General features: G+C 34.1%; 1 protein-coding gene across 1 annotated transcript in view; it reads left to right on the forward strand.

The window, feature by feature from the left end:
* Positions 1 to 27449, forward strand: part of LOC107288732 (teneurin-3) — a 90760-nt gene that overhangs the window by 11324 nt on the left and 51987 nt on the right. Inside the window, exons 2-6 of the mRNA XM_015817377.1 lie at positions 11807 to 11833; positions 14291 to 14437; positions 23122 to 23338; positions 24820 to 24939; positions 25242 to 25503. Of these exons, the coding sequence (XP_015672863.1) occupies positions 11807 to 11833; positions 14291 to 14437; positions 23122 to 23338; positions 24820 to 24939; positions 25242 to 25503 (773 nt within the window). The remainder of the gene's footprint in view (positions 1 to 11806; positions 11834 to 14290; positions 14438 to 23121; positions 23339 to 24819; positions 24940 to 25241; positions 25504 to 27449) is intronic.

The raw sequence follows: 27449 nt of genomic DNA on the forward strand, positions 1-27449 counted from the left end.
TATCTTGATTTAAAATCTTGAATCTTTGTTGAAAAAAAAGCTGCATTATTTCATTCCGTCTTGATTTTCTTGTAAAGTAGACAACCACGTCTCTTGGCAATTGTTTCTGGCGAGCAACCCACGAATTTACCCTGAAAACACGTTCAATCTCTCCATGAATTTCATGCCCACAAGCCAGGGCATCCATGAGTGCTTCTGGGATTATTTCCCTTAAATTCTCTTTTGGATCCTCAGCTAATCCACGAATACGGATTGCATACTCCATGTCACGGAATTGTGCAATCAAAACATCACCTTTAACATTTTCCAAACTCTCCTCCATCAAATCCATTCTTTGTTCACTCGCTTCAGCCTTTTGTTCATTTTCCTCCACCCTCTCTGCCACTCCGTCCACATATTCAGCCAAACCTTGAAAAGCAGTTGTCACATTCACCCGAAAGCCCTCATGTTTCTGTACTAGTTCTTGTTGTTGGTGTATTAATTGATCAATCTTGTTTTCAATTTTAGCATCCATTTTTTGAAACATCTCTGTCATTTGAAACATAAAGTCCTGTAGTTCTTTACCAGAGGGCGGTGGGGGTGAAGAAGATGGCGGGGGTGGAGGGTGTGAAGCCGGCTTAGGAATTGGTTGAAGCGGCTGAGAAGTCGGAGATGAGATTGGTTTTGGAACAGTTGGCACCAATCTTCTCGAAGTCATATTGACAATGTTAAAATTTCAGTCTATATGAGAGTCTTTTAAACAATTAATCCAAAGCAGATAGTGAAAGTGTTAAAAGTAACAAAAGTTCCAAACCGGAAATCACTTTCACTTCTTCTCACTAGAAAGTATCATTCATCGCCATTTTAAGTTCACTTTCGCACAATCCAACCCAGGTATAGGGAAGATCAAAATAGCTCAAGTCAGAGTAAAGTCCAAAGAAAGGAACAAACTTCCAGGGTCGGTTTGTCTGCGTATAGTCACTCACGATTAAATTTAAGTTGCAGCGGTGGCGGCGGCTTCTAGCTTCGCCGAGGCGAAGGCGTCCTGGATCGCGGAGGTTCCTCGGGGCTCCAGAGGAGTTCTAACCTACATCGTCCAGATCGGACGACTCGGGAACTCAACTCCTACCCCGGGCAGCTCACCGATCCCCTTATGCCCGGGGGAAAGGTATCAAGCCGTTTGACAGCTAGTGCTCGCTGTCAAAACGGCTTTTACGCGAAGACAGGCGGGAGGCAGCAACAGCTGCGTCCGACGAGGTCGCCTGCTCACTGGAAGTCCTGTATTTTATTTTATTTCTGATAAAGAGATAAATCTGATATTTTATAGCCTAAATAAAAACATATATATTTGTGCAATTTGCAATTAGAGGCACTTCATAAATCAAATAACAGAATGCACCAAATATAATGCATGCATCAGTGGGACTTGGGTGCACTGACTATAAGGTGCTACAGTCATGGTGGCTGGCAAAGTATAAGACTGTAATCCTGCCCAGACTTTAAATGCATCAGTTTATTTTAATACTGTTTAACAGTTAACTCTCAGCTGTTAACATTTCATTTTCAGTTTTTTAAACCGAATGTCTACCAAACATTCCAGGAAGGTTAGCGCAGAATAGAGGCATGCTGACTGGCATGCCTGCATTTTTTTTTTTTCTGAACAAAGCATGTCTTTGTGATCAGTAATGATCTTGCTTCCCAATGCAATAAAGAACTGGAATGAAAACAAATAGCTGCTCTTTTGTAGTTTAAAGGAATTAGGATTTCCCTATGGCCAGATTACCATTTGAATTGCCTGCATATACATGAAAATCAGTGTAGCTCAATAAACAACTTGATGTTTAAAGCACTATTAGTGGAGAACACCTCAAAGGACTACCTTTCCTTAAATTGGAGACATGGGATTTGGGGGGCTTGGTAATATGTGGCATTCTGCATCTAATTGAAAATGAGGCAAAGAGGAAATTAAACATTAAACATTAAAAAGAAATAGAAGTTCTCACTTTGTATAGCAATTTGCAGTCTAGTAGCACTATATGTATTGTTGTATTGTGCATGGTTAAAGCTTTCACACAAATTAATATGATCATGGAACAACCGTGCTTCTTTTCCAGCATTGGGAACATGCTTACCCATTGTTCAATGAAACATATCCACGGTGCTGTTTATTTTTTTGAAAGGATAGCTGTCTGTGTGGGAGATAAAGCAGTGAAGAAAAGTGAAAAGTCAAGAAAAGAGAAACAATGGTACAAACTTATGTGCTAAGTTTGGTACATAGATTGAAAAGGAGCAGATCATTAGGCACTGGTGATGATGACAGTACAAGGCCATTATTACTGTTGCAACTGTATTCATGAATCCTGTTGTGTTGTGTCCTTTCAACCTTATTTTGAAATACCTATTATGCAAAACTCTAGGCCTGACCCACATATAGGATATAATTGAACAAATGGAGCATATGTGTTACCAATTGTTTCAGAGGATAAAAATCAACATGCAAACATCTTAAAGAATTGTATTTAGCTAGGTGTTAAGAGACACTTATATAACAAACAATAAGAGATTTTGGCAACAGAAGAGGACTTTCTTGTCATGAAGCACAATTCCTTTGATTGTGATATTTACATGCTCAATGAATTGCCTTCTTTTGGGGATGCTACATTTTTCAGATTCTAAAAGGCCTAAATGGAGGATCTCCATATTTCTTCTGCTTATTGTTCAGAAAAAGAGGATTATTTCTGTATTTTGCCTACAAACTATACATATGAAAATGATTAGCTACAGTTTTGATCCGGGCGAACTATATCCATTTTTATAGGTCAGTTTCAGAAGTCATTCAAGAATAAGAGTACATTAAAGAATCTACACTTGTGTAATACATAATATTCCTTATTTCTGTTTCTATTATGATTATATTTTTTCAATTCTGTTTAAGATTAAATTATTTAAATTTGGCTATATCAGATGTACATCAGAAGCATTAAAGGTATTTATGAGGCAATTTTTGTATTAAAATAAATTGTTTGGCAGGGAAAAATATAACAGTCTTGCTAGTGTTTTTTATTTATTAATCTGTATCTTCAACTGTGAAATAGTTCCATTTAAAAAATTAAAAACAAGCAAGATAAAAGATTGTGGCTTAAATATAAACAAATTTAAGCATGAGGAATGTCAGTGTTTTAGTGATATTTTCAATTTAAAACATAGGACCATATCTATGTATAACTTTAATTCCAAACCACCAGTTGCTTGTCCATCTAAAACTGATTATCAGACATTGAAACTGAACTAACAAATCTTTCTGATGCTTGCTAGGGTATAAAGCTTCAAGGGTGTCCCACTTTAATAGAAGTTTGAAACTGTGTATGAAAACAGAAGACTATCCATTGATAGAATAAGCCTGCAACATACAGGTAGTCCTTGACTTACAACTACAATTAAACCCAAAATTTCTGTTACTGAGTGAGACATTTGTTAAGTGAATTTCACCCCATTTTACTATCATTCTTGCCACAGTTGTTAAGTGAATCACTGTGGTTGTTAACTTAGTAACACAGTTGTGAAGTGAATCAGACTTCCCTATTGACTTTGCTTGTCAGAAGATCACAAAAGGTGATTACATGACCCTGGAACTCTTCAACTGTCATAAATACATGCCAGTTGCCAAGTGTCCGAATTTTGATCACATGACCATGGGGATGCTGCAACGGCATAAGTGAAAATGGTAATAAGTCACTTTTTTCAGTGCCGTTGTAACTTCGAATGATCACTACATGAACTGTTGCAAGTTGAGGACTGCCTGTAGTCACTTAAGTCCTATATTATGGTTTAACTGTTAATTGCAGAAATTTTGTTCTGATTTATTTATGGCATTTGTCAGGTAAAGATTGAGCATTTATATTATTTTAAGTGGCTAAAAGTGTTTGTGTATGTGTGTGTATGAAATTAATTTTTTATACAAATTATAATTGTCTTAAGTTATTATTCCAGTAAGAAGGCTAAGCTGAGTGGATTGATTTGGTTTTCCTGAAGCCTATTTCTTAACATTTTTTTCAACTAGAATACACAATGAAGTTAATTAGTCTGAGTAATATAAATTGACTGGAAAAATAGGAAGAAGCTGAAAGAGATAGATAACAGGGTTTTTTTTGGAAAAACTGCAATAAGTAGCAATGTATAGCACTAAATGTTATAAACAAAAATTAAGATTTTGAGGAGAACAGCTGCCCAAGAACTTATTTGTTAGGCAGTCTGTTGTTCTTTGACTCCTACCTTAACCTTGCCAGATGAACTGTTAGAACTTTTAGAACATTTGTTCTTTTTCCATTTTTCCTTATGCATTCATATATAAAGAGAAAATGAGCCCAAGTTTGCAAATGTGTTAGTTATCTTCTGCCATGATGGATTAAAAAGGCACAAAAATAGATTTACTATCCTCTTATCTATTAATAAGGAAGAGTTAAGGAATAAAACAAATATTTCTATTTATATGAGTTCTTGATACAACTATTATTCAAATAATAATAGTGTGATTACCAGTTACAAGCTGACAATATAAATCTTTTCACAAATAGTAAGAAAACAGTTCTTGAGGTTGAAAATTGCAGACATACTGTGAGTATGTTACTACAAGAAAATTGATATATATGAAAAGACAGAATGTTCAAAAATACAGCTGTTTTTGCATTCTACAAGGTATGCAAGAAAAAATGCAATCTATTACAATTGTAGGTTCAAATTCAGAATTATTCTTACTGCTGCAGAATTACAAAATGATGAGTAGGCATTCTCTAGGAAAAAATAAAGAACTGTCAGCATGGAACTTGGACTATTTCATAAAAGGACAGTATTTTTTATAATAAAAGAGAAAATCTGAGCAAATAGAAACATCATCTGTGAAATTTGAAAATACTAGGTATTGCATAAAAAAGAAGATATATGAACTGAATTCAAAGTATAATGATAGTAATTACAATTAAGGGAAACAGATTGTCTCTTTGCCAATTTATACTCAGGTTATGAGAGATAGTTTAACTGAATTGAACATAAAATATGTGTGCAATCATATTATGGTATGCAGTCATCTAATTAATGATTTAACATGCACACAAATTATAGTAGAAGGTCATATTCATAGAAGCTACTCTATTTGAATTACATTCTTCATTTATACTCCTGTTCCATGTTATTTTGAAAAAAAGATCTTGTTTTCCTTTATCATTATGTTCATACGGCAACTTTTGATATTGAATGGTATTGTGATAAGGCAACTGTCTTTAATATAATACTAAAATAATTAACATACACAGAGATACAACTATGTTAACAATATAATTTAATATAAAAATTAAGAGGAAGCGTAGAAAAATGGCCTGGAAAAATGTATTATAAATAAATTGTAAAATATATGATCAAATTGCTTTAACTCCTCTTTCTGTCTTTCTGACCACCAGCATAAGACTAATTTAGCATTTAAGGAAACCCTTGCTGCATATTAAATGTAGGTTTATTTTTCCAATATTAGACAACAATTCTGTTAGCCATCCTCTAAATGTGAATATCAACAATTCTTTATATTTGATAAACTCCATATATTATTGATCACCAAGAAGAATATATGTATCTTTAATGAACAGTTATCAATTATAAAATCATATTAACAATCCTAAATATTTCAGCCCAAAATATAATATGATAATATAACCTTAACCCTTTAATATTTCCACTTCTGAATTGCAGAGTAATTGCAACCAACTTTTATTGAACTTTTTCAATTTGTTTTTCAACCTGAATTGTGCAGCTTACAGTGCATTCAGAAAGTATTCAGATCCCTGCCGCTTTTGTCAATTTTGTTATGCTGCAGCCTATAGTTGTTGAAATTCATTTTTTCTCATTACTCTACTCTCAGTACCCCATAGTGACAAAGTGAAAACACAATTTTATAAATGTCTGCAAATATATTAAAAAGAAAAAACTGAAATCTCACATTGGCATAAATATGCAAACTGTTTGCAACAATACTTGAAATTTAGCTCAGGTACCTTTCATTTATCTTGATCATTGCTGATATGTTCCTACACCTTGATTGGAGTCCACCTGTGGTAAATTGATTGGACGTTATTTGGAAAGGCACACACCTCTCTATAGAAGGCCTCACAGCTGACAATGCATACAGGTAATCCTCAAGTTAACGAATGTAATGGAGTCTGCCAATTACATTCGTAACCTGAGGATTCATAGGAGTGAATCACATAACTTGAACATGATCACTCCCTGCTTTCGCCCATGCATTCGCTAATAGAATGCGTGGGTCGTTAAGTGCACGAGGTATCTCAGGGTGGGGAAGGCAATGGTGGGGCCTAGTGCTTCTGACCACCCAAGGCCTCCCCCAACCCACTGAGATATCTCATGCTTCCCCCTCTCCCTCATCCTGCCCGACCGGTCACTTACCTTACATAGATCTCGATGATAAGGGAGCTGTCTCCTCTCCAGCCTTTCTGCCGCAGTTTTGTCTTGCGTAAACGCCTGCATGGACGAGATATTGCGTCCCTATAGGCTTCATTCATCTTTGCAAAAAGCCTTTGCTGCCGAGAAAGTCGGCAAAGGGCTTGAGGAAAGGCCTTTGCCTCTGTAAACAGAGGCTGGGAGGGGCGTGCTTGTCCCTCCCGGGCTCCGTTCTCTGTGGCAAAGCCTTTTTGCAAAGATGGCAAAAGGCTTTGCAAATGAAGGGAAGTCTTCCGTGCTCCAGGCACTTGTTCAGGCCTCCATTTGCAGAGAACAGAGGCCTAAAGTACAGTGAGATCACGCGAGATCAGGAGCGCGAGATCTACTGATCTCGCGTGATCTCACGGTACTTTAGGGCTCCATTCTCTATGAACGCACCAAAGGCTTATTTTTCAGTACCATATGTCAGTTCTCAGTCATCCAGGTCATGGTAGTCCCAAAGGTGCTTTTTTAAGAGGCAACTGGAATTTCTTTGTTTCTGTTTTTTTCTTGAAGACATTTTACTTCTCGTCCAAGAAGTTTCTTCAGTTCTGACTAAATGGTGGGGAATAGAAGAATTTATATTCCTTGCAGTCATCTGGTCGTTAGCACTGTTTCTGAGAGTTGGGGAGTTGGAGAGCTCAGAAGGATTTTCAGCAACACAATATACGTGCACACTTTAAACCCAAGAATCCACTGAGGCAGAAGTTGTCCACATCAATGATAAAACACCCAGACACAAACTGAGCAATGTGATATAATGCAGTACAGTGCAGTAAGACATGTGCAGATCTGTACACTGGAGAAACAAAATAACCACTTCACAAGCAAATGACAACATTCAGGACAATATTCAGCAGTCCATCTGCATTTGAACAATAAAGGCCACTCTTTTGAAGATAGCAAAGTCCACATTCTGGTTTGAAAGAGGGGTCAAAGAGGCCATCTACATTAATACTGAACAGCCGTCTCTTAACAGAGGTGGAAGCATACAATACCATCTATCGCCTGCTTACAACACAGTCCTTTCAGCAGTTCCAAGAAGGTTCCACCCATTTGCACTATTCAATGACTCTGAGGGCACAGACAAACCTCCAGGTGGCCTTAATGACTCTCAGAAAGAGTGCTAACAACCAGATGACTGCAAAAAATAGAAATCCTTCCATTCCTCACAATTCAGTCAGAACTGAAGAAACTTGGATGAGAAGCGAAATGCTTTCAAGGAAAAACAAAGAAAGTCCAGTTGACCTTAAAAAAGCACCTTTGGTTCAGTGCCATATGATATATTTCTAATGTATCTGTCATTGTGCTAATCTTATAGAGCAACACTGATTTTTATAGAATGTTCATTGAATTATTGCCTGGTAATCTAATTTACCATTCCTTAAATGTTATTAGTATAGTGTCAGTTATTGTTGAAATCTATGCAAAAATCAAGTTTTTTTAAACTAACATTAAACATGAAATATTATGTTTGTTAGAAATATCTTATAATGGGTATGATTACACTAATATCAATAAGAATGCATTATCCCTCACTGAAAAGAATATCACTATTATAATCTGTATAAGATAATCTGTAATAAAACAGTACACTGAGTACCAATTAAGGATCATCAACTCACCCTGATTTAAACAAGAGATGATGGGAATAAATGGATTTAATATAGACTTCTTTGCAAGTAATAACCTCAGTAACAATTGAAGCTAGTATATGTAAATCTAATAATCCAAGGATACTGATTTACATCTTCAATCAATGATTAATGAAAACTATTCAATTTTAAAACGCCTTTGCTGAGATCTCTTAATAAAACTTACTGGTGAATGAAAATTTTGTGTTAGTATAACAACATATTGTAAACAAAATTACAAAAAAGGTTTTATTTTATTTCTGTTGCTATATTTATTTATTAATTTACATTTTATTATAAATGGGTAGTGATTAAATATCGGTAAATTTCCACATTTTCCCCAGTATTTAAATTAGAGTTTTTGATTGGTGTCAAGTCAATGTGCATTTTCAGCTATATTTTCAGCATATTTTACCCAAGGTTTGAGATACAGAAAATATGTGTTTATAATTTTATTAAATATTTCAAATATAGAAAAATTAACCTGATTTTTATAGTAAAGTTTTGTGTGGTTCATGATGGAGTGCTATAAAGTTGAGAAGTATATATAATACATTGTCCTTTTTCTGTTTTTTTACTTCTTAGCACAATTCCAGCAGTTTTTCCATTACAAAATTCCAAAAGGGATGTTTATTCTCAAAAGTCACACATTCTGCAGTTTCTTTGCTTAATGACATTTCGTTCAAAGTTTTCCATGAGACTAAAAATACTTCTTTTCAATGGTCCTTCTATGGGCAACTTATCTAAGTGGTTATTATTTGATATGGTGTTGTATTATTAATCAGTTTCTATAATTGAACTTTTCACATTCGAAAAAAGTAATGAGTCAATAGGCAGTTCAACATTCTTCTACTATTCCATCATCTTCCTTTTAGCACTTTCATGTTCCTGTTTAAATATGGCATTTCATCCTCATGGCAGTCTTAAGACATCCATTCTTTTTCCTTTCTCCTTTCATTGGCTCCATTAGTTTCATACCTTGGTCATAAACTCTACTCTTTCACTTTCACTGTTCTGCATTTGGCTACCGTTGAAGTGAATAGCAATGTTTCCCTAATGCAGTAAAGACAACAATGTATAGAATCTGTTAATATATAAAATTTTATTATTTTATTAATTTTCAAAATCATATAAATTCAGATCTTAGGTTTGCATTTTAAAAACACAATAGGAAGTGATCTTGAGAAATAGTATGATTATTTGTCCATTGTTGACAGAGGTCATCTTTTTCAGTCTTCTTTGCTTAAGATACTCAGGAATTTCTTACCAGGTGTTCATGCTGTAGCCAAATACTATGCTTTATATTAATTTAATCTTTTGTTTGTTTATTTATTCAGATTTGTTATAGCTGCCCAATTCCGATGAACTGTAGGTAGTGTACAAACCAAAAAAAATTCCATAAAAAACAGATAAATAAAAACCACACAGGCAGCCCAAACCAAAACAATATAAAAGCAATTCAAAACAAGCAAAGCGAAGCAAAACAGCCATCCCCACTCCAGCCAAAAGGCAATAATATATTAACCCCAGGCTTGGGACCAAGGCCTGCTTTTAAGAATTTTTGGAACCCTAGGACAGGGGTCACCAACCCCTGGTCCGTGGACCAGCATTGGGCATGCCAGAAACCGGGCTGCGCAAACAAGCAAAGCCCCATCTGTGGGATGCAGGCAGTACATGAAACCATGCCCCCTTCGGGCTGCACAAAAAGCTGTCTCCACAGATCTGGTCCCTGGTGCTCAAAAGGTTGGGGACCTGTGCCCTAGGAGAAAAGAGACTTCCTTAGCTCTGGAAAGATGCCCTTCTAGAGGGTAGGGGTCATATCAGAAAAGGAGTGCTTCCTCAGTCTCACAAAATAACAACATTTAATATAGGGAAACTGGAATGCATCCACCCTCAGAACATAACTGGGTGGGCAGAAGCAATTTGAGATTATCAGATATTCATACTCTACTATACAGGTAATTAACAAATAGTATCCTTTGGCAGTTGCCTAGGAAACTTTAATAAGCTTGATTCCTAATAATCATTATATTTCTGGATGATAATATCCATTATTGTGGTTATTTAATAATATCCAAAATATAAAAAATATAATATCATGCATAGTTATATAAATTACATTCAATATATAATAATAATTGAAAAATAAGGCCCATTATATATAAGTTGCAACATACAGTTATTTAACCATTGCCAATCCTGTGAAATAATAGACTAGTCTTTATGTGAAATGGTAATTGGCCATTGTAAAACATCTTGAATTTTTGAAAATATGCTGCATGCCAAAATTATATTGCTTTTATCTGAAACCTTGACTCAGTTTCAAATTTTAAACAATTAGCTTCATCTGTACTATTACCAGTAAGAATAATGTGTTTTGTTTTGCATAATTAGCTGCATATTTCACAGAAATTGACAATTCGCAAAATGGAAGGAGTAAAAAAGTGCTTTCTCCCAAGAATCCATATTAAAAATAGGACTTTTTGAGTTATTTATGAATAACCTGAATAAAGGGGTAAGCAGTAAAATTCCCCCGTTTGTGAATCATACAAAATTATCCAAGGCAGCAATAAAAATGTTAATTGGAAAAGCTGCAGAATTGTTTTCCGAACTGAAAATGGCAGCTATTATTTAGAGTAAATAATATGATCACCTGGGGAGATTATAAAGAAAAACCTTAATTTCTCATATACAACAATGGAATATAAACAATTATTTACTGACCAGAAAAAGGATTTACTGAGGCAGTTGTTGTAGATAACTCAAAGCTGTGAAAACAATGAATTCTGTATTAAGGGTCATTGTAAAAACACAGGATTTAAATTCAAATTGGAATGCCTTTAAACAGCTCTATAAGGCAGCTACACACTTGGAGTACTAGGTATAGTTTTCATCAGCACGCTACTTTATAGAGTTCAAATAGATGTAGAGAAGGAAGATCTGAATGTTTTGGATGGAACAGTTTTTTTTCAAAAAAAGATTATGACTCACAGAATTATTTAATTTAGAAAAATATGACTAAAGAAAACTATGATAGAGATTATCAAGTGTGGATATAACAGAGAGAAATTTCTTTTTCAATACCAAGAGCTAAATCTAAGCTCCAATTTAGCTAAATGGTGGAAAATTGGTACCAATATCCTGTGAGTGAAAACAAGATACTGTACATCAATGGCCACCAACTTAGAAAATTTTACAATAGGGTTAAAAAAATTCAGAATGGCAGTTTTACTGACTAGCGGTCATGATGAGTAAGTACTTTTTTCTGAATCAAATCTTCCTCTGAATAGCAATTATTGGAAGTACAAGAGTGAGAACAATCTTTTTGTGCTTTTGTGTAGATGTCTATGAAGAAAAAGAGGTATACTAAACTTTTCCTAGTCTGTTAAGTATTTTATATCAGAACTGTACAATACTATGAAACATAGTCTTCTATTTGGCCTTGGCAACAAAAGTCACTAACCGTATGTGCACTAAAATTAAAATTGTTCATGTTTTTCAATGGATATAGCGTAAAATGATATAAACCAGTATATTTGAAATCTGGACATAGATTTTTATATGATTATTTACAGTGAGAAGTATACTGCTGTGATATGAAGGACGATTCTTTTCAGTAAATCACTACTCTTTCTATTTGTGAATTCTGAAAAATTCCATCCTTTATGATTGTTCTTAAATGTGTGTTCTTTTTCTTTTTAATTCTCCAGCTCACTATTTGGATAAAATAGTTAAAGGTACTGTATACTTGCTCTTACTTGACATGCTTCCATGTATCTCTACATGCCTCCATATATCTTTGTGTATATTATAGTGGTCATTCCATTAGACTTGGCAAGTGCAACATATTCATACTCATTGAATTACAGATTTCATTCGTGTTACTTTCCATATGACTTGGATAAGAGAAGACTTAGTGTTTTTGTTATCTGTTAACATTTTTACTAAGCAGTTTCTTAAGCTTCACAATATGTGTATAAATAGATTCACTTTGATGGTCTGACGCTGAAGATTGCTAGGTATTTGTTGTTTGTGGTGTCTAAGTGTCCCAACTTTGTTGTTGGAACAAATGGTCAATTATTCATGTATAAAAAAAGATGAGAAGGCCCCCTGACCTGGAAATTTATAATAGAAACATGAGTTGAAGTCTGACATGAAAGAAAAGTGAGAGACATTAAATGCTTAAACTCTGAATTCTGCATTCATATATCTTGATGTATTTTTGAATACCATCCTCTAAAGTTAATCACTAAACTTTTTAACTTCAAGGAAAAAATTGTAAGAAAATCTGTGCAATATGAGAAATTTATTTTATGTGAAAAGTTGATATTTGAATATAACATTTAATATAAATACTTCTTAAATAGTAAAACAACAAAACAGCAAATATTTTCATATCTTCAGTTGTTGGTAGAAGTCTGGCTATTTAATTTATTTATTTTTATTATCATCAGTGCTCCCCTTTTTTCCAGATTGCCTTTCTTCTATTCCTTATTTGTGCTTTTTCATTAGAGTATGGCAATATCCAGGCTTTCGTAGAATTATTCTTAATTGCATCAAATTGTCTGCAATATCTTGATGATAGGACAGATGAAGCTGTGTATTCTATGTAGTAATCAAGTGGAAAACATTATTTCAAAACTAAAATATATCCTCTGTATGTATAGTTAAAATGGGCAGGTGGCAAAAAATGCTAAAGAAAAAGCAGGCCAAATATAATCTCAGCCAGGTAGGATTATGTGACATCCATAACAATAATTTCATCATATCTGGTCATGAGATGTTACTATATTCCATTTAAATTAAGTTGTTGTTTAATTTGTGCTAATGTAGGTAAATAAAGATATACATTTTTAATTATTTTAGTCTAATAGGCATAGGAACAGATTCTTTCAATAATACTATCAATCTCCTGGAAAGAATCCTGTTCTAGAACCCAAAGATATAGACAGAAAAAAATTAAAAGCAATGGCACATCTTATATATTAATCTGTGTGGAGTAAAAATTAAGTCCTAAAATCTTATTTGTAGCTAGTGATTATAGTTCTGCTTTATTTGCTTATGTGAATGTCTTACAACACTCATACATAAGGAATACTAGAATTTTACATATCTATATTTATATAATGTCATCATTCTCATACAGGTCATGTTGGCTGCATGCCAGGTTTTCATCAATATGAATTGACAAATACTGTTTTTGATGTAATGTTAGATTTAAAAAATAGATCTTGGATATATTAAATAATTTTAATTGTTTCCCAAATTTTCCCTCCTTGGCCATAAAAGCAGACAAGATAGGATATAAAGGTAACAGAACAAAAGCCTTAGGGAGATTGTCACAAAAAAATTATAATCACTCTCCGCTCTGTCTTGAAGCACGTCACTACCGTGTTTTTGTTCAGTCTATCAATGTTTATTGTGGTCCTTATGGTATTTCATTTTGTCCGTCCTAAATACTCAAATACGCACAGCTATTACATTTAGTTGGAAATCTTGTTGGTCCTGTCCCATCCGTATGCAGCCTGAATCCTAATGTTTGTTAGACTAGATGCTAAGCTGCTTCACTATTTCCTGAGCTTTGCTTATTCTGTGGAAAGGAATGTATTTTGGCATAAAGTATAGTCATACAATTGACATATACTTTGTGCAATTATTTAAAGCACTGTAATTTCACATGAATATACGGCAACTCTGAGACTAAATGAAATTAACATTCTCTCTTATTGAATACTAACATACCTTCTTTTGAATTTTAAAAATATTTCTTTAAAACAAGGAGCTTAACAAAATCTACATATACAAATATATCAAATCATTATTCTTAAGAATAGAAGCACTATTGTTTTATCTTGAGGCTATGTTGTGTGCTGTGATGCTGTTGCCTGCTGTTTCACTAAAGAAAACGAAAATACAATTTTGTCTGGCCTGCAGGTATTTAGTGGTTTCTTAGATATATTTCCTGCCTGCACAGGTAAGTGGTGTCTCAAAGTGTCAGACAAATCAAAGATGCCACTTAGTTAAGAATAAGAATCCCAGTTAATGTTGCTGTTACTCTCCATGTGCAATTACAGTATTTGTGCTGTTCTGAAGGCCTGTTCCCAATAAGTGTCTCCTGTTTGTATTTTAATTAGATTTAAATATTTTTGTAATATTTAAATCACATGGAATATCCTTTTTGTCTGTTTTAACAGAGGGGTGCCCTGGCCTATGTAATAGTAACGGAAGATGTACTCTTGACCAAAATGGCTGGCATTGTGTTTGTCAGCCTGGATGGAGGGGAGCAGGATGTGATGTCGCCATGGAAACTTTATGTACTGACAGCAAGGATAACGAAGGAGGTAGGAGGTGTAAAGCAAAATTCTTGCACTGCTAAAAATGTGAAATTATTGGCTTCTTAATCAGGTGAACAAAATACTGCTGTGAGATTGATATAGAGCTTTTACTACCTGGGATCAGATACATGCAGAAATGTGCTTCAACATTTATTGCCTTCATTTTGTATGCTATCAAATCCTTAAGTGCTGGTTACAGCAAGCAAAATGTGTACATCAAAACCCATTAGTGAACATTAGATTATAACTGGTAGTATATCTATCAAAGAATAAATACAATAATCCAGTGAACTTTATCATAAAAGTGCATACCAACAAAAATGGTTGTGAAATCCATTTTCAGATTAAGTTTTGAAAAAGTTACAGGAATATGCTGAGAAATAGCTCCATAAAAGCTTTTCCTTTTTAACTGCCCTTTATCAGCAATAGTGTCATCCCCAATACTGCATACAGGCTGTCCTCAACTTACAATCATTGATTCCAACCACATCACTTAGCAGCAGAAATTCCAGTCTCAATTGCCATTCTAAGTCGAGGACTGCCTATAACTGTCTATTAACTATATTTTTCAACATTTCCACCAACTTGTTTAAAATTTAAGTCTTTTTACCCTTTTTGAATCCTCCCAACTTTCATATTCCTGACAGAAGCAAAAGTATTCTGTTTCCTGGGTTACATTCAAATCTTTATTTCTCTTTCCCTTTTATATGGGCCATTATCATAAGTTCCTTTCCTGGTTTTTCAGATTTCTCTTCTCAGTATACCTGGATAAAGTTTTTCATGTTGCCTCCTCCAGCCTCTTCTTGCTTGCCTTCTGTTTCTTAAATTGTTATAGTTACATTTTTACCTTGCATGTTTAAGAGGATGCTGAGGTACATTTTTAGTTAACAATTTTGTTATCTCTTTATATTTTACTTAATTGCTTAAGATAAGATGAAATGCCTGTGTGACTTTATTCTGATCTAGATCATATATATTCCATGTCAAATTCGCGGCGTCGTGACGTCGCACAACGTATCGGGATGGTTTTGCCATTGCTGGCAATGGGGTGGGCGTGGCTTCCGGATGACGCGTCCGGCCCATGGGCCGGCAGTTTGACACCCCTGATCCAAAGGGTATCCTCATTTTGTAGCAATTTTTAGTTGTTCTGCATTTACCATGTGAGTAATTTTAAGTTCTAGCCTATCCACACATTAAATAACCATGGAAAACTATGGAACATTCAATGTAGTTGGACCATCATGAGCTACAGTCAGAATCTAAATATAAGTGAAAATATAAAGCATGTGCGCTCTCTATTATAACAAAAGTATCTAATAGCAGAAAAATGTTAGGAAAGTAACATATCTCTTAAGGATGACAGTTTAATGTTAGATTGAATTAAATACATGGTAAAATTCTGATCTCAGAGCATAAAAATTTTAATCATCTGCCATGATACTGATTTCTAGCGTTACTTAATATTGTATAAAATCTTGAGACTAAGATTTAAAAATTATAATAAGAAAACAATAGATAATGCCACTTATTAGCATAATAAATTTTAATTTCTATAATAATCAAATAAACAGTATGGACATTAATTTCCCTTATTATGCAGAAACACCATCCTGCCCAGTAATAGGTGTAATTTAGTATTCAAGCAAATGATCCGGCTGAGTGTCATTATGTGTGCACAAGGAATTAAATAAAAATCTATTACTTTAATTCCTCCTTTGTCTCTAGGTAGATAATATACTAATGCAAAAGATATTACCAAATTGTTGAATTACGTTGGTAGGCATTACAAAATTTACTGTACTAAATTCAAAAGCACCTCCCAAAATTGTTATAAAAAAATCTTAGCCAGTAAATCACACAAATTTATCATTGTTTATTCAGTTAAGTAACCCTAAGTTGACAGGTGGGGAAAAAATTCTGTAGGATAATTAGAGTCCCTTAGGTGAGATGGGCAGTATGAAAATTTAATAAATAAATAAAACAAATTAAAAATTGTTTAGATGGTTTGTACACATGTAGTAGTATGTTCCATCTTAAAAGATGCAGAAAAAAATGTAGCCCTGTTGGAAAACAGAGGAAAAAATAAAACCTGTACAATGGGAATGTTGTTATTGTCACAGATATATCACAAAATGCTGAACAGTTGTTTTAGTTCTTCAGATTTTAAACTTTCTCATATTAAGCTGTAAGACAGATTTGACAAGTGTGATCACAGAATCTAAGTAGCTTTTTCTGTTGAAAAGTGATGGGACTAGGATGTAGTTTAAAGCAAAACAAGACACACATGCATTTATCATGCATTTCAACCAGAGCATGTGTTAGCCAGTTTATTTTAGTCCTACTAAGCTTCTCAAGTGCTAAACCAACTAGAGATCTATTGTAGCATGTTTGATCATGAAAATAGAACAAATGAAATAGAATGATCATTACAACTTTTTTCTTATTACTTACCATTTGAATTTGTAAAATCAGAATAAGAAACTTGAATTCCCATATCCTATTGTACAAGTATAAATAAACCTTATCTGTATTGAGTAAACCCAAGATCAGTGCAAAATAGTAGCATGTCTCCCTTTAACTTATCTAGTCAATTACTAATTTAAGGAATAAAAACATATCTGAGTACTGATTAAAATAAGCCTCAAACTGTGAGATGAACAGCATATAAATTTAATAATAAATAAAAATAAAAATTACTTTACCAGTGAAATAAGACTCAGATAGTTTAAGATTCTGGTTTGTTCCAAATCTGGTAAGTGTCAAATCAAATCAAATCTACAGCAAGTCAAATGCTATGTATGAAAAAATTAGGAGAGCTCATAAATAGCTCTACTTGACAGGCAAAGGCAGGTTTGTGTATTTATTTGTTTGTTTTAATTGAAGCTACATATATTGGCAAGGACATTCACAATGTGATTTATGCCAAATTATATTTTCTTACTACCTAATTCTTTCACTGCTTTTCAATAATATATATTTATGTAAATGTTGTTAATATTATTTAGGCTGCTTAAGATTTAATAATAATAACCAATAGATTTGGTTATCTTCTTTTATGGAGGTTATTTTTATCCCCTTCTTATTTGAAATGTTTCAGATAGCTCCTGATTATTCTGTACGTTTTCTCTGAACAGTTTCCAGGTATATTCTAAACAATAAGATCAAAGACATTAAAAATATTCCAGAAGTGGATGACATATATTTTAAATGGGGATAATTGCTCAAGGTGATTCTCATAAATCCTTTCTGTTGCAATTAACTGCATATAATAATCATAATTTAATAGATGTAAATATTTTAAAGTTTTTGTTTGATTTTTTTTATTCAATTTTTTTTAATTAAAAATTGAATAAGAATCCATTTTTGGATTCTTAAAGGAACTGTGATGTTTCTAGAAGCATTTCACTTTTTTTTTTTTTTACAGAGGCAATATAACATTTGGAAAAAGTACTAGGCATATAAAATATATAGACAGATTTTTTTCTTTTAATTTAGAGGAAAACAGATTCATAACTATCCATTGCTCACTTGGGCAAACAACTGATAAACGTCATAAAAATATAAGAAACAGCAAAGTGGCATGGAACAGATATGTTGGAAAAAGGAAGGTGAAGTGGTATGTTTATCCCGAAAAGAGAAGTTTAAATGATTAAAAGTCTTCAAATACTTCATACCTCCCAAGAGTAAGACAAAAATTTCCTAACCATGAATAAACAACAAAATGGCCCGCCTCCTGATTTGGAGTCTTCATTACTGTTGGTTTTCAAGTAATGGTTGAACAACCATTAATCTGAGCCAGTTTGAAGATTCCTGTCCTGAGCAAAGGGTTGCCTTAAACGACCTCCAAGGTTTCTTCAACTCTGATTCTATTAGCAAAAGGAGTGAAAAATGCCTGAGGAAATACAAATTTACACAACATTAGATTCAGCACATAGTGGAAAAATTAATGAGCGTGTGTTGACGAACTTTTTGTAACAGCTTCCATTCATAAATATTTTTATCAGAATTTTCCAAGGAGTTAAAGCAATGCTGTCCGCCATTTTTTTGTCCGCCATTTTTTTTGTCCGCCATTTTTTCCCCTTTTCCTGCAGGTGCCTTACCTCCCTTGGGCTGGGCCAGCTGGTGGTCGGCCTGCTCTGTCTCTGCCGCTTGCCAGCTATGCCTCGGCCGGCGCAGGGGGCGGAACCACACATGCGCGGCACTCCCGGGCAGGGAAAGTCGTCGACTTACGACCGGTTGGGTAGTCCTCGACTTACGACCGGTTTAGTCCTCGACTTACGACCGGTTTAGTCCTCGACTTACGACCGGTTGGGGTCGCGGCATTAAAAAGGTTGAGAACCACTGGTATATAGTATACTGTGTACTATACGTGTGTCAATTTTGAAAATGAGCAATGATTAATTGATTGATTGATTGATTGATTACATGCTATCCAATTGATGTCATCTTTTAGTAATCATATACATATATTGACAGATGACAATCTGTCCCTAATCTGCTTCTTCAGGCTTCCAACAGTGCACACATTGGCACTGTAACTGAGGCCATCAGTCTTTTTATCTGGGTACATGTGATTCATTTTTATGGATATATCATTAGGCATGTAATAATTTGCATGTAATTTGTCTTGTTAAATTTTATAGAGCTAGCTTCCTTGTTCTCAGATAAGTATCCTTTTAAATGTAAGGGGAAACTTTTTGTTTCCTCTTGTCATCATTTTAACTAACTGAGATTGTTGATTCAGAAGTGCGTTTTTTTTCCAAATCATCATGTATTCTATGTTTTTCCTTGAAAATCAAAAATATCCTCCAGACTATTTTTTTTAATATAAGAAACTAAATCAAATGTAATTTGGGGATTTTAATAAGCTGGTTGAAACAGATATAGAAATGTAGATATTTTCATAGTGTTTCACAATGAATTTAAAGTCATAATGTGGTGGTGGAGAGTTTCTTCTGTGAAAACATTCATTCAAGGTTGTGTAAATTAAGCTATTTCTGCTTTTTCAAAAAGTTGATTAAAATACTATTTTTAGCATTATGAATGATCACAGCAACACTACAATTAATCTTTTGCATGATGTCTTTAAGAGCAGGTTAACTTACCAGGTTTTAATTGCTGCCATTTAACTTAGTAATAGCTAGGAACTTTAAAAAGCAGGTTCTGTACTTCGCTACATTTTTCATCTTAAGTAGTAAATGTTTTTTGCCGCTGGCTGAATATTTAAGGAGAAAGTTTTGATGACTGAAGGCCATAACAAGGAAGGTAATAACATCACACAATTGGGCAAGATTGTGGTTTTATAACAGGAATTGTTGTGAGTTTTGAACATTGTATTTCATAAAAGTTTCAATGTGTTAAGCTAATGCAATAGCATTCATTGCTTTTATCTTATTCTTGCTGAAAATTAGCAGAAAAATGCATCCTGAAAAAGTTATACTGAAAAATTCTTGTTCTAAAAAATTGCTTACTATTTTAATATATAAGATTGATTTGAGGGCTACATGCCAGCTACTAATTGTCCATCAAATTTTATGCAAGCTACTAATTGTCCATCAATATTTTGGACATTTTAAATTGTTCATTTATGGTTGTGTTACTTACATAGCATATTCAGATCTCTTTTAAAACACAAAAAATCTTTTTTCTAATAATATGGAGAGGTTTAGTCACACAGCTCATACTTTAAGATAAAATTTTGCCAATATTTCTAAATATACATTTGGGATTTGAGACATACTGTGCTGATGGAGCACATAATTTGCATACAGGAAATAAATCTTGGGTTAATTGATACAGTGGAGAAAGATGCCCCTTTCTAAAACTCTCCCATCAGTGTAGACATGATTGGACTAGGTCGATTCAAACTTTGATTCAATGGGAGCTTTCTTTGTTTCTAAATATCAATATTTTTATTTAATCATACCAATGGATTTTGCAGAAATCATCTTGACTGCTGCACACCTTTTATAAATAGTTGGCTGACAGAGGTCAAGAGTTTTTTAAAAAAATGTCATTCTCTAATGATCTCTGCTCTATTCACTGATACATTGATTATTATGAAATATATAAAAATATACTGAATTATTTTGAACATTATTTTGTTACAGTATGTGACTTACTCTCTTAAAAATACTTCAGCATTTCTTCTCAAAAACATTTATACATTCTTCAGAAGAATCTGTGTGGCTCATGAATCATATGCCTCATGTAGATCTTTATGTATTATTCTTACTTTCTTTTTAGTGTAAAATTTGTTTCTTCAGTGATACATGGTTCAAGAAAGAGAGTATATATACCAAGTCATTAACAACCTGTATTTTCCTTCTTCCTTAAATGACATAATCTAAATTCTTCCAGTAGTAGTGAGTCTGAAAAGGCTTCTGCATCTTATTAATATTAATACTGTATATATTAACATAGCAAACTATGGTGCAGTAATTAAGGCACCAGGGTAGAAGCCAGGAGACTGTGAGTTCCAGTCCCATGTTGGGTACCAAGCCAGCTGGGTGACCTTGAGCTACTCACTTTGTCTCAGTCCTCTGATGGAGACAATGTCAAATTCCTTTTGTAAAACCTAGCTAAGAAAACTGCAGGGACTTGTCGTGGCAGTTGTGAGCAATCTGACAGGATTGAATGGGGGAGAGAGAACACACACACACACACACACACACAGAGAGAGAGAGAGAGAGAGAGAAACACATTCTATGAGTAGCAAGAGGTGCAGGTATTTCTTATGTTCTTCGTTTGCCTGTGTTTCATTCATCCAATCAGGAATTATGATTGTTTCTTTGAGAGCATCTCAGAGCAAGAATCACCTGTTGCCACTAAGGTGGATTTTTACTAAAAATAGAAATTTCTGGAGAAGATTATAATTCTGTTTAAGGATTTTAGCTTATTTAATAAGTGGGGGTGGGGGTGTATACATAGGCTCATGAATGTACACAGGACACACATAACACATAGAGAGAATGGGAGGGAAGGAGAGAGAGAAGAATAGAATAGAATAGAATAGAATAGAATAGAATAGAATAGAATAGAATAGAATAGAATAGAATAGAATAGAATAGATTCTTTATTGGCCATGTGTTATTGGTCATACAAAGTAACATAATCTTAAAATACCAACAGTAGAAGGTAATAGGAAAAATGAGAAGGATAATAGTTATACAACCCTACTACATGAGTAAATATCTTTAGACATAAGACAATGCTGTGGGAATTAGGTGTTCAGCAGAGTGATGGCACAAGGGAAAAAACTGTCTCTGTATCTAGTTGTTTTGGCATGTGGTGCCCTATAGCTGTAATCATGAGAGGAGGAATTGAAACAGTTCATATCCAGGATGTGAGGGGTTTGTAATATTTTATCAGCCCTCTTTCTGATCTATGCAGTATACAGGTCCTCAATGGAAGGCAGGGTGGTTGCAATTGTTTTTTTCTGCAGTCCTAACTATACCTGTCCTGTTTGATTGCTGTATCAAACCAGACAGTTATAGAAGTACAGAGGATAGGCTCAATAATTCCTCTATAGAGCTGTATCAGAAGCTCCTTGGGCAGTCTGAGCTTTTTTGAGTTGATTGTTCTAATTGTACCATAGAGCCAGTTGTTCAACCTTCTGTCTGTATGCAGACTCATCACTGTCTCAAATGAGACCAATGACTCTTGTATCATCTGCAACCTTCAGTGCTTTAACAGAGGAATCCTTCAAGATGCAGTCATTGGTATAGAGCAGGCATGTCAAACTTGCAACGTCACGTGACGTCGCACAATGTATTGGGCCGGTTTTGCCATTGCCGGCAATGGAGTGGGCACGGCTTCCATGTGATGCGTCTGGCCTGCGGGCCGGCAGTTTGACACCCCTGGTATAGAGAAAAAAGAATAATGGAGAGAGATTTAGCCCTGGAGAGGCACCTGTGCTAATTGTTTGGGTATTCAATGTGATTTTACCTGCTGCTATCTGTTAGAAAGTTTATAATTCACCTTCAAGTGTGGTCAGGCACAGCTAGCTGAGTCACTTTGGAGCAAAGAATTTCTGAAATTATGGTATTGAATGCCAAGCTGAAGTCTACAAAAAGGAGTCTTGCATACATCCTTGGGGATTCAAGATGTAGTTGTAGTGCAGTGCCATGTTAACAGCATCATCTGCCAATCTCTTTGCATGGTAGGCAAATTGCAAGGAGTTTTAGCAGCTGATCCATAATGTTTTTTAGGTGGGCCAACACTAACATTTCAAAAGTTTTCATAACTACTTATGTCAGAGCAACCAATCTGTAGTCATTCAGCTCTTTGATAGAGAGTCTCTTGGGGAACAGGATGATAGTAGAGTGTTTGAAGCAAGAAGGGGCATAACACGTCTCCATTGTTTTATTAAAGATGTAGGTGAAGATGAGGGCCAGTTGATCAGCACAGACTTTCAAGCAAGAAAGAGTTACTCTGCCTGGGCCTGGTGCTTTTCCGGTCTTTTTTCTGTGAAATTGAGACTGCACCTCTTTTTTCTAGGATTACCAGAGGAGGGTGATAAGTTCTTTACCTAATCAGAGCTCCCTACTCTTTTTAAGAAGCTTAAAAAGAAGCTAAACTTTAATTTTTTTTCATATTACATTCAATACAGCGATCATGTAATTGCTCATTAGAGACAAAATACTAATAAAGAAGTATTGTTGTTTTTCTTTTGACTTTTTTGTCTGTAGATGGATTAGTTGACTGCATGGATCCTGACTGCTGTTTGCAGAGTTCCTGCCAAAACCAGCCTTTCTGTCGAGGATTGCCTGACCCACAAGATATTATTAGCCAAAGTCAGCAATCACCATCTCAGCAAGCTGCTAAATCCTTTTATGATCGGATCAGTTTTCTTATAGGACCAGAAAGCACACATGTTATTCCTGGGGAAAGCCCATTCAATAAGAGGTGACTGTATCATTGTAGTATTAAATAAAAAGTAATGTCTTACGGGCTTTTTTACATTTCTGATACTCTATTTTTTCCCCCCAGGATGGTTGGAAACCTTCAAACTTTGAACGTTGAACTGTGTGGCTATTATGTATAAAACTTCAGTCAGTTTACAAACCTTTTCTTGTTTGTGGTGCCTATTTCTAGTAGGACATTAAGGGTTTTGAAAATCTTATTCACCCAACGGATTTGAGTTAGCACTGCTGGAAGTATATCAAAAATGTGAACATACTTCTGAAAGGAAGACAGTAATGCACTTTTAAAACAAAACTGAATGCATAATATAAATTATGAATTATTTTAGCAACACAGTGAGCTCTATAACAGCACAGTGCATAAACTGCCTATGCATGCTTCATACAGCAGTGGCACATTTCAAAATAAGATGTAATAGAAAGCAGGTATTCTGTGCTTTACTGAGAGAAGGTAGGTAATTTATACTAGAAGTCTTCTATCTGGAATAATTTAGATGCATTAATCAGGCTTGACACAGCTGTTGATTAAAAGTATTAAAGAAATGTTTCTTAAGACTCCCTTAAATTCTGTATTTTTCATCCCCCGAAGATGCAAAATTTCTTTCCTAAATACCTTGCCTAAAAACAAACTAGCAAAACTAGCTAATATCATTACTAATTTCTTCATTTTACACAATGACTCAGAATGCTTTGGTTCAGAAAGCCTTGTATTTGAAATCAGGGAATTGTACACCGTAGTAGGCATTTACAATAGTGTCCTCCTGTTGTAGGATATCATATAAATTGGAAAAAAATGAATACATACATATGTCCATATATACCACAAACTGAAATTTATAGAATTAACCTTTTTTATTTCATAGCTCAGCAGTATTTGAAGAATGAAAAAAATCATGTCATATACAGAGAGGGGCATTTCTTCTTGAACTTTTCCTATTGGCTATTGATTTTGAAGTATTGATTTTTTTGATTAAATGAAATCTACTACCAAGTATTTTTAGTTATATTTGCAGTTGAAAAGGAAGATGCCGCAGTTGAAAATGCTAAAACTCAAATTCCAAATATATTTAAGATGGAATTAGCATTTTAAATTCAATAAATTAAATACACTATAAATACACAATACACAATAAATTAAATACATGGGATTGCACTATAAAGTTCTGCATAGCCAATAACATTTTCATAGAAGGAAATACCGGATCTGAAATGGACCTTTAACAACAAAATATAGCTGGGCACAGCTATATTTACTTGATGCAACTTTTTGGTATTCAGATATTGTGTGCTCACATACATTGTTAAAGTGTACCAGAAAGAGTCACTATAAATAATTAAGAATTTGAAATGAAGTTGAAATTAAATTGTGTATTATTCTGTGAAACTAATATTTAATGTTTATTGTTGGAGAAAATATAATTTGTAAGATTTCCGAATGATCTAAATTTGTGTCTTTCTCCACAGTCTTGCATCTGTCATAAGGGGTCAAGTATTAACAGCAGATGGAACACCACTAATTGGAGTTAATGTCTCCTTTTTACATTATCCTGACTTTGGTTATACAATCACTCGTCAAGATGGAATGTAAGTTTGTTTCATGCACCTGAAATATGGCAATTTTCATTTTTCTATCTATATATCAGAAACATTGCACTGATAGGTTGCAGGATAGCTGACTATCATAAGGTTGAAACTGGTTGGCTCTGATAAGTTACCACCAGGAGTAATCAGATTTATCAGCTAGATTGAGAATCAAAAAAACCTCTGGTTTGCACCAGTATCAAACCAGTGCTAAGAAATTAAATTAAATCTTAATTGTATATATCGGTTGGAAAGCTTTAAATTTAATTAAAATGTATTACTAAATAATTATCTGGTTTACCTAGGTTTGACTTGGTGGCAAATGGTGGTGCATCATTAACTTTAGTATTTGAACGATCACCATTCCTTACTCAGTACCATACAGTCTGGATTCCATGGAACGTCTTCTATGTCATGGACACTCTTGTCATGAAGAAGGAGGAGAATGACATTCCCAGCTGTGATCTGAGTGGATTTGTGAAACCAAATCCCGTAATTGTATCATCACCTTTATCTACTTTGTTCAGGATCTCTCCTGAAGACAGCCCTATTATTCCTGAGACACAGGTAAAGTGCCATTTAAGTGTAAAGATTTTTGCATGCAGATCATTGTAATATATTTTAAAATAACAACAAAAACAATAATATATAATTTGTATTGGGATTATGAACATGCTGGTTAAAAAGTTTTAACTTTATCAATTCTTGAGTATTTATCAATACTCTGCTAATGTCTTAACCTTTCTATAGTTCATTCTGACCCCTTGAAGTCTCATTAGTTTCATTTTAGAGTAGATCCTAATTCACTTCTGTTTCCTGACACTTTGTCTTATCGTTTTCTGACCAAACAATTATCTGACACCTAATAGTTAATTTGCCTAAAAGAAATCTCACATTTTGCTTGGCAAACATCTGATAAGCTGCAGGAAAAGATTGAATTAATGCAAATGTCTCTGGTTTTTACACTTCTATGTTATTCCTAGAATATCTGCCTATATCTGCCTATAAAAAATTAATTTGAGCAAGTATGCTTAGTGGAGAAAGTTACCTCTACATCATTTTTCAAAATATTGAAGAATTTGGATGAAGAGAGTTAAGAGTTCCCAGATGTAGAAAAGTTTTCATTCTTTGTTTTCTGGCAAACAGCTTTTCCACTATTTTGTTGTTTGTTTATGGGTTTTTTATTGGATAGTATACATTTATGTATTCAGCACTATTTAATATCCATCTACTTACCTATTCATGTTATATTACAAGTGCTTGGAAACATTTGCTTGTTTTATAACTTGATATTCGTTTCAAACCCATGTACATGTATTCACAAAAATGCTTTTGAATCCTTTCTTATCTATACGTAAACACAAAGATAAATGAATCGTCTACATTCTGCCTTAGTAGATATTCTCTTGCTTTGGAATGTAAGTCCTTGCCTGAGACTTCTATAGTGTTCATTGTAGATACGAACCAGCATTTTAAACATATGTTTATGAAAATGTGTTAAAATTTAGAGAAAATTTATGACAATAGGCTGTTAAAAGCTTCTTTATCACTATCCAGTTTATCAATATCTTCATTAAAAAAAACTCTCAAAACTAAAATGGCAGCACATGGAAAAATAATGTCTGGTGAGATTTAAAAACAATGTTTAAACAATTACTTGCCCATGGGATAGTTATAGCCCATGTTGTGTCTCTGTGTGGTCTGCAGACCTTATTTCTATATGACCTTAAGCAACTTGCATGTAATCCTTTCAGCTGTTTGGATCAGGTGTTATTTCCACTTATTTCCAAAGATAAAATAGTAGCTTTTAGCAATGTAAAAACTATGCCAATAACTAATGGGTGATTTTTTTTCCTCAATACAAATTATTTTAGAAAGTTTTTTCTTTCTAGCAACTTAGTTAGGCTCCTGAAAAGAATATATTAAATTTATAGTTTAGATTCTCAAAGTTGTTTATCAGTAAAATAACTTCCAAATAATACCATGACAGAATTAATCTATTGTCAAGTTCAGTTTCAGATCTATTCTCAAGAATCTGGCTAATAAAATAAAACACATTTTATTTATTTTTCACATTTCTGAACCATCCATCTCCCTCAATAAGCAGTAATTGTCTCACACAGCATTATCTGAAAGTCATTTCATCAATAATATTAAACTGTTTCTAACTGCATCCCATCATGATTACAGAATCTCTTACAGATAGTACTTGACTTACAACTATGACTGAGATCAGAATGTCCATTGTAAAGCAAGACGGTTCTTAAGTGATTTGGACCTGATTTTTCTGGCCTTTTTTGCCACAGTTGTTAAGAGAATCACTGCAGTTGTTAACTGAATCAGGCAGTCATTAAACGAATCCAGCTTTCCCATTGACTTTGCCTGTCAGAAGCTGACTGGGAAGGTCTCAAATGACAATCACATGATCCCAGGATGCTGCAATGGTTGTAAATAGATGCCTGTTGCCAGTTTTGATTACATGATTGTGGGGTTGCTGCTGATGATTGTAACCA

Source organism: Protobothrops mucrosquamatus, unplaced genomic scaffold (assembly GCF_001527695.2).
Source record: "Protobothrops mucrosquamatus isolate PMUCROS unplaced genomic scaffold, P.Mucros_1.0 scaffold581, whole genome shotgun sequence".
Lineage (NCBI taxonomy): Eukaryota > Metazoa > Chordata > Lepidosauria > Squamata > Viperidae > Protobothrops > Protobothrops mucrosquamatus.